The sequence below is a fragment of the Perna viridis genome, chromosome 14 (genome assembly GCF_037379345.1).
Source record: "Perna viridis isolate PV_CMFRI_1.1 ecotype Kerala chromosome 14, ASM3737934v1, whole genome shotgun sequence".
In the NCBI taxonomy this organism is placed as follows: domain Eukaryota; kingdom Metazoa; phylum Mollusca; class Bivalvia; order Mytilida; family Mytilidae; genus Perna; species Perna viridis.
Genome location: NC_142458.1, coordinates 10,723,745 through 10,733,413, shown reverse-complemented (window position 1 = coordinate 10,733,413; position 9,669 = coordinate 10,723,745). Strand labels below are relative to the sequence as shown.

The 9,669-nt window shown below is 31.8% G+C and overlaps 1 protein-coding gene across 1 annotated transcript; it reads right to left on the bottom strand.

The window, feature by feature from the left end:
• Window positions 1-531: 531 nt before the first annotated feature.
• LOC148598189 (matrilin-1-like) lies at window positions 532-1,110 on the bottom strand. Its single transcript, XM_088562150.1, has one exon. The coding sequence runs from the start codon at window positions 1,108-1,110 to the stop codon at window positions 532-534; it is 579 nt and encodes a 192-aa protein (XP_088418276.1).
• Window positions 1,111-9,669: the final 8,559 nt, after the last annotated feature.

Genomic DNA, 9,669 nt, shown 5'->3' with positions numbered 1-9,669 from the left:
TATAATAGAGCTGCATGTATTAGTATGTGTTGTGAAATCCCTTTTTGATAATTTGTGACTGATGCATCACTTTTTCCTTTCAATAGAGCTATTAAAAATCTATCTGGTGAATCGCTTTTCAGCTTTTATATCTGCTTAATTACATTTTTTATAATACAGCTATTTATATGTGTATCATCACCTTTTTTTACAATTGAGCTATTAATATCTGCTTCTCATGCTTCCCGACCTGTTTACATCAGGATAAGGGATGTAAATATTAAAGGACAATTTTATAAACTACTACAAGTGATCCCATTTGTGTAAATAATTCAATTTCAAAATTTCAAAATCTTAATGCATTCTTTAAATTTTTAAGAGTGCCCTTTATTGTCAAAATATTTTGGGAATTTTTTATTGCTATTCTATTACAGGAATCAAAACGCTGATTTTATGTATACGAATGTCTGCTTAAATATTTAGAGAATGGTTTGAATCAATTATGATAAATTAGGACAAATTATATCGCCTTGTAATTTGAATTTTATTTAATTAATCGAAGTGACAGTTAACGACTAGATCAATCAGCTTCTTTATGTCATGCCCCAGCTTGTTGTAGTCGGTAAATAGTGCCAATTCGGGAGACGTTGCCATTTGCGTGAGGGTTCTCTTATCCACTCCACTTGAGATCCCTACACAAATTAGTATATGATTTTCGCGTTTTATCTTATTCGCTTCGGCAATGTCTTTTGCTCTCCTTTTCCTGGGACTTCCTCCGATAGTTGATTTGCCATCAGCAAGTAAACACACAATTGTTGTAGCTCCGGGGCGAAGTTTCGTTTTAATCATTTCTTCATGAGTCTGTCTGAGTGCTGTGTGTATTGCAGTTGCACCTTGACTGTTCTGGATGCCCATTATAGCCATATTGATATCATTTGATGTATTGAACATATCCAAATGAAACTGTATATTTAAATGTGTGTGGAAAGTTCCAAATCCAACTCGCATTTCATGTGGTCCTATCTTCAAGATATTGACCACTTGCTTCAGTGCTTGTTTAGTTTTTAGAAAAGCATTTTGATTTATACTCCCAGAAGTATCCATTACAAAAATCAGGTCAAGCTTCGTCATTGGAACACATTCTGAAAATAAAGTGTTATAGATAATTGAACTGTCATCAAACATGATATGGGCGTATGCTCAAACAATGTTGATATGCCGTTTGTGGTTAGTTCACCTTGTTTTTTGTCCTATTTGATAAAGTGTTTGTATTTTGTATAGATTTCAAATGCTAAATTTGAGTTCAACAAATATCTATAATTCGATTTATTATTGTATTTTCCTACCATTGTCCCAGGAGGAGGGTTCAGCGCTCACAAAAATGATTAACCCAGCCACATATTTAATGTGAATACCCCAAGGCAGGAACACATGAATACTAGTAGTTTGTTTATGTTCATTGCTATTAATTTTACGTTTATTCTATATATAAGGTTCGTTTTCGTATTTATAAATATTTTCACTTCATTCCATATTTTTTGCCTTTCAGCCAAAACGCAAAGTTAATAAAATGGCGACGCCAATCTGCAAAAGTCACGTGACAAATGACCCTACAATGGCGATATTTTTCACTGCCAAACATACACTGAAAAATCGTCTCGTTAGAGCTTCATCGATTACATCGGTAAAATGCAATGTCATGCTGCGAATCTTTGTTTATTTCATCATCAAAATATAGCAAAAAAAAAAGCCAGCATATCTCACAGAAGAGATTCTGTCAGCTTTTTCCAGACCAACTCCTCGTCAAAAATTCGCCGCCTAGCGAAATAAAAATAACGATATCTCAATTGCTAGATTTTAAAACACTTAGATATTTCATACAATGAATTACCGATATATTTCTGAGCTGCAGTGATTGTTTTGACTTGCGAAGTGTTGTTAAATGCACTTCTGTCAGCTTATTTAAAATTTCGATTTGGACAGAAGAGGAAACTGTGTTCGGAAGTGTCAGTACAATTTGGAAATAATAAGTACTTATTGCATTTTGATGTGTAACCTCTTTATATATCACACACACACACACACACACACACACACACACACACACACAATAATAATAAATACCAGTATAATTTTAAATACTTTTTTAAACAGAAACATGTAAGAATACATTTTTTTTATTTCGAAATTCACTGTCATTAAATCAGTTTGGTACATATTGGACTGTGATGAGTTCTACTTACTAATTAAACCAATGCAAAGAACTCGTGCAAACTATAATTAATAAAACAAAATCGTTGCTATTTTCATGGTACCTTTAAAACTTGGTGAAACACTGATATGGTTGTCAAATTCATTCCAGAATTAGGAACACAGACAAATTTAAATATATTCCATATTAATTTTGTCTGGCAACAAGTTATCAAGAAAAGATCCGTCAGTAGTAAGTATTAAATGTCTATGGCTACATGTACTGAAAGGAAAAAAAATAGAGCACCACCCGTTGCTTCAGACATATCAGCATACTATCCATGTGTCTAAGATTTTAATCATTGTCATAATTAAAAAAAATATTGCAAAATACATGTACTGTGCATGTATTTGAAATAATATTGATCGAAAAAATAAGTATATGAATCTAAAGTTCTCCTGATTTGTTGCTGCAATAATGTTAGGGTTCAATCTGGTAGATTTGATACATTTTCAAAACGGGGTAAGTAAATATTTTGCTGTCTATTAAAATAAAAAAAAAACTGGGTGAAATACCATATTATAAATATATAAACGTTAAACAGTTGGTACATTATTACAATTGTTCATTTATCTTTCACCAGTGAATTTTTTTAGAAAATAAAAATCCTCGCTTCCTTTAATATATTGAGTGAAAGTACTTTGTTTTTTTCATAAATTTTATTTTAAAATGTAAAATATTACACCTAATGTACCAGCATATCATCTTACTTTTTAGAACAGGAATTGTAATTTACATAACCAGAAGATATAACACACTGTATTTTCACTTGTACACCTAATTTCATTATAAGAGGATACCATCTGAATATGACTTAATTTTGATGTTTAGAAAATAAATATCACTTCTTCTTTACCTTTGAGAATTAATAACTAATTTGATACCACAAATTCACCCACATTTTTGACAGAATACTATATGTTCTAATTTTGGAAAATGGATGATTTTTATAATGTGTCATTAACATTTTGAGACTGATATCAGAATTAAATAAATGTACCGATAAGAACAAAATACAGGTATATGTAAGACCGTGTTTTGACGTGAAAAGGTTTAATGGTTCGTTGCCTGGCTTTTGGTGCATGGCTGTCTCACTGGCAATAATACTACATCTCGTATATTTATATGCAAGACAAATTTACCATTCTTATCCGAAAAATAACCTTATTACGATATTAACAAAGGTTTTCCAAAAAAAATATTGCATCTAACCATTCATTACTAAGTGATCCATGTCTTCGCAAAGATTATATCATTAAATCATACTGATTTACTAGTGATATTAATATTGAAATAAAACAAAATTCCAGATATTTCTGTGTCATAATTTGTCACAAATGTCCATGCCCTTGGAGGTTTACAGTAAATTCTGAATACTCACCATGACAAAATTTTCCAGCCCATGGTGGGTTGCACATGCATTCCCCAGAAGTGCTGTTACAAAAACCACTATATTGGCAGTAAGTTTTATTTTCACATACACTCTCTGAAATGTAAAACGTACGATTACTTATTACAGTAGTTGTATCGGGAAAGCTTCCCGTTCTTTGGTATATGGTGGGGGAGGAGGTAATAGGTAATGGGGGACTGGAAATGGGGATGGTGTAAAGAAGAATAGGGATTTTGAATGGGAGATTTGGAAATTATTTTAAAATAATTTTAATTTGTAACTGATATAAAAAATTAAATGAAATCATATCAGCCAAAATATTAATGAATTTAAAAGTGGAAATTTGATTATGTTAATAATTGGTAAGGAATAAGCAATTGGTACTGTATTGAGGGATGTGGTATTTTCTATTGGGAATGGGGAATTATCAATGGGGATTTGGGATCGGGACAATGGGGAATGGGGAATGCAGGGGATATATGGTATAAGTGGGAAGTTTATACCATTCAAAATCTTTATCAACAAATATATGATTTAACGTATTTTGTAATAACTTTTCAACATAATAATGAAACTCAAGATAAGTATATAGATTGTACGTCTTAACCATGTCTAGTATTCAAAGACGGTACTGCATTAAAGAAAGCGGTATTATTTGTAAGAGTCATACAAATTCTATGATATGTGTTACATCCTATAAAATTCTACACATTTTTATTTTTTCACATTAAGCTGTTAGATAATTCACATTAAAAATAAAATAGTTTTTATTGTATTGTAGGATCAATTACAGAGTTATCTGCTTTAACTTTGAATTATATTGTACAATAATATATATCTCATATAAACAAGGGTTACGTGTTTTTTTTTCAGTTTACAGTAGTATTTATTTCAAAAATTAGAATATAATTCTTTACAACCATGAATCACATTTAGCATGATTCCTAGGTGAAGCACCACTTAGTATGTTTTGTTCACAGACAAAAAACTCCAATTTCAAGAGAGTAAGTAAACATTCCCGCCTGAGGGATATTTTGGATTTGGCATCTTTGTAGCTGTGATCAGTGATCACAAACGCATGTGACTTTTTAACCGCCGGGTGATGATCAAGTTTCTGTGAAAGATTTTCTGCCATTTTATGTTTTCTACAAATTTCTTGATATTGATACCATATCACCTTCAGCCTTTTCTTGAGGTAATTTTTTTTTGTCACTCGTCATGGTAAGATTGAGGTTTTAACCTGCTGACTTAAGTTTGCATGTCGAATATCTTAATTTTACCATCCCGGAAGGAGAAATAATTGAACACGCTCATTATTGAAGGACACATTTCTTCATTGTTCAAGCATCCTCATGACCTGCACAAAGCCGTTCTCATTCTCTGGCGCGGAATTTGTGTCTGTGTGTGTGTGTGTGAATACATAGTATTTTGTGTGTATCTGTATTATACAACAAGACAATTTGAATAATATTTCTTCAAGTATACGAAGTCATATTCATTTTTTTAAACTTGGGAATTAAAAATGATTCAACATATTCAATTTAGGCTGGGCCCTATATCTTATACCAATTTTATTAAATTTTCCAGACAAACATAACTTACAAAAACCCACGTCTTAACACTTTTTTTGGATACCACTGAGAATATGTTTTGAATCCTCGGATAAAATTAAGTTGTTGATTTTACAAATATTGTAATTGTACAATAATGATGTCACAATCTATACCATTATGTTTGACCAAAGACATTCACCAAAACATTAATACATTTGTAGTAAAATTGAATTAGAAAATATTATAACTATCTACCGGAGCAATTATCTAGAAGCCATCCCGGATCACATTCACATTTAGCTACATCTTGAACTACATGACAAGTTCCATGGCCGCTACATGAATCTGCCAGACAGGGACTTTCTGTTAATGAAATATTTAAAAAAAAATGATAATGTGCTTCCGGAGTATAATACAAGGTAGTTAAAGTCCAAAATCATTAAATAAAAACTAGAAAAATAATGATAATAACCTACATGCGCTCCTTAGGGTTGGATTCCTTTACGTAAAAATACAAAAATCACCACCACGACAAAGATTGTACTTGTCAAATACAAATATGGCCAAATTAAATTATTTTGTAGATTTTCATCCCATAGCCCCCGCCCCTACAAAACTGACAAACATAAAAAATCGATGTGAGAAATTCAAAATCAGAATTGTTTTTTTAATAGTATTGGTATACTAAAACACACATCTTTTCTTGGTGACTTTGGAAAAAGGACAAATGTATACTTCGAATAACTAAAATAAGGCTAGCAAATATCTGGTAAGAAATGGAAAAAAAAACCAAACAAACAAACAAACAAACTCCCATCCCTCCTATATTACATGTATTTGTGAAGGTTTGATCAGAATCTAAAATTTAAGTTATCTTGGCTTATTAATTTCACCATGAAATAACATAGAATTCTTTTAAATAATCCCATGGTTGAAAGTAAAGTTGGTTTGAAATTTAAGCCTTCAATTATTATATGTCTTCATTAAAACATATATTGAAACCATTATCATATTTACTTTACTTCAAAAGGTGACTTTTTGTTATTTTGTTATCTAAACAGTGATTTTAGTCCACAGGACCAATGATTGTTAATACTACAAGTTTTGATGATATAGTCAACATTAAATATTTTCTTGGCTAGTATATCATTTTGGTATATTCCGGATACTCCATGTATCATTGGGATGTATTATTGAGTGAATTATGTTTGTGTGTGTTTGTTGATGCGAACTGTTCATATTTTATCTTACATTGAAGAAGATTAAGGCCTTATAAAACTAATTAAACCCTACCGCAAAGTTCATGCACAGTCAGCTCTTGGTCATAAGTGTGTCTTTGTATCGTTATATTTCTTTGTAGTTTGTCAGCTTTATGTTACCGTATATTTTATTAAGTTTGTTGTCGGAGCTTTCAGGGCCTATTTAAAAGTGTGACTAGAATTGTTGAAGACGTTTGGTCTCTTTACACATTGGGAGATAAAGGCAATGAAATATTAATTGGGGCAAACATTTGCATAATTGAAACGCGGTTAAATAAATATTGTCATTTTTTGTTTTGTTTGATAAAAGTTATGTCTACTGCAGAATCAACAAAGTTTACTTTCTTACTCACTAATTTAATAACAAACACTTTCGTATTAAAATACCAATGTTACCATGTGCCTTATTATTTTAATATTTGATGACATAGTGTTTAATTCATTTAATCTTTATTTCAAATTTGTCTGAAAGGTTAGTGAATGTATTATTAGAAATATGATTAAATTTCATTAATTTTACGTGACTTTATCTGGACAGTATTCTCCAGAATATTCACCCTCACAGGTGCATTTGACCTGCTTGTTTTCTACAGAACATGTGCCATGTTTGTTACAACTTTGTTTCTGACATAGGCTCACTATAAAATATAGGATAAATAGATTTAAAACTTTTGAATCTATGGCTGTAGTATCGTCACCTTAAAATTTTGTTGTTATGGCATACATTAAATAGAAATATTTGCATGGTAAAACAAAGATTCAAAATCTGTTTCGCTCTACCAACATTAAAATAATGTTTCAAAAATATAATTTCAATACAAAATGTTTATTTTCCTTTCTCGCAGGAAATAAACAAGTTTATGATTTACCTGAACAATCATTTCCAGAATATTCCCCGTCACAGATACATTTTGCTTCATTATTCACCACTGTACACGTGCCGTGGCCACTACATTTAACACCCTCACATGGACTCACTATGAAATATATTGAAATGAAAAAAAAAACAAACAAACAGCATGTGTCTCCTTTCTTTCATAATTGAAAATATTGGCAATGAAATACGAATGGACGCAAACAATTGCCCAATACAATAATAAATAAGCAGAAATTTTCATATTATGTTTTGTTTGATAAAAGTTTTATTGATTGCATAATCTACAAAATTAGTTTTCTTGCTTATTAAATGAATGATATACATTTTAGTCTTAAAATACCAATGTTACCACGTGCCTTCATATGTAAATATTTGATGACGTATTGTTTAATTCATTTTATCTTTTTGTCAGATTTTTCTGAACCATTAGTAAAAGTATAATTAGAAATATTGTTAATTTCCAATAATTTTATGTGAATTTACCTGAACAGTATTCTCCAGAATATTCACCCTCACAGGTGCATTTGGCCTCATTGTTTTCTACAGAACATGTGCCATGTTCATTACAATTTTGTATCTGGCATGGGCTCACTATAAAATATAGGATAAATTGATTTAAAACTTTTGAATCTATGGCTGTAGTGTCGTCGCCTTAAAATTTTGTTGTTATGGCTTAAATTAAAAAGAAAGTTTTGCACGGTAAAAGAAAGATTCAAAATCCGTTTCGCTCTACCAACATTAGTAATGTTTCAAATATATTTTTTTGATAAAAAATGTTTATTTTCCTTTCTCGCAGGAAATAAACAAGTTTATGATTTGCCTGAACAATCATCTCCAGAATATTCCTCGTCACAGATACATTTTGCTTCATTATTCACCACTGTACACGTGCCGTGGCCACTACATTTGACACCCTCACATGGACTCACTATGAAATATTTTGAAATGAAAAAAAAACAAACAGTGTCTCCTTTCTTTCATAATTGAAAATCTTGGCAATCAAATACGAATGGACGCAACAAGTGCCCAATAGAATAATGAATAAGCTGAAATTTTCATATTATGTTTTGTTTGATAAAAGGTTTATTGATTGCATAATCTACAAAGTTAATTTTCTTACTTATTAAATGAATGATATACATTTTAGTCTTAAAATACCAATGTTACCACGTGCTTTCATATGTAAATATTTGATGACGTATTGTTTAATTCATTTCATCTTTTTGTCAGATTTTTCTGGCCCCGTGCAGGTCCGGGTGTTAAAAGAATAGGTCTGCAGCAGCGCTAAGCTTGTCGTAAAAGGCGACTAAATAGTGCTCAGAAATCTAGCCGGGGGCTAGGCGCTCTGCCCACAGAGCAACTGGGATGTGTGCCCCAGGTGGTGGAATGGGGTACCCCTGGCGTGTTACATGCTGGGGTTGTCAGGCTATAATACGGAAAACCTGACCGCAAACCATAGTGGTGCACCGAGTTGGGAAAGATGCCACGTTCCTCGCACGTTAAAGAACCCTGCTGTGGTATTCAATAGGAGTAGGAACTTTTGCGCTCCACCACAGGAGGCTAAATTGCCCGACCTTACCCATCCCCCTTTTTCCAGTGGCAATCAAAATTTGTCGACCCTATTATCCTTGTGAACCATCCTTTTTTTCATTTCATGTTCATTTTATCATCCGTTTCATATTCATTGTCTGAATATAGCTGAAATATTGCTGCTCGGACGTTACACCCTAACAAACAAACAAACTGATTTTTTCTGAACCATTAGTAAATGTATAATTAGAAATATTGTTAATTTCCAATAATTTTATGTGAATTTACCTGAACAGTATTCTCCAGAATATTCACCCTCACAGGTGCATTTGGCCTCATTGTTTTCTACAGAACATGTGCCATGTTAATTACAATTTTGTATCTGGCATGGACTCACTATAAAATAGAGGATCAATTGATTTAAAACTTTTGAATCTATGGCTGTAGTATCGTCACCTTAAAATTTTGTTGTTGTAGCTTACATTAAAAAGAAAGTTTTGCACGGTAAAAGAAAGATTCAAAATCCGTTTCGCTCTACCAACATTAAAATAATGTTTCAAAAATATTTTTTTGATAAAAAATGTTTATTTTCCTTTCTCGCAGGAAATAAACAAGTTTATGATTTACCTGAACAATCATTTCCAGAATATTCCCCGTCACAGATACATTTTGCTTCATTATTCACCACTGTACACGTGCCGTGGCCACTACATTTGACACCCTCACATGGACTCACTATGAAATATTTTGAAATGGAAAAAAAAAACAAACAGCATGTGTCTCCTTTCTTTCATAATTGAAAATATTGGCAATGAAATTAGAATGGACGC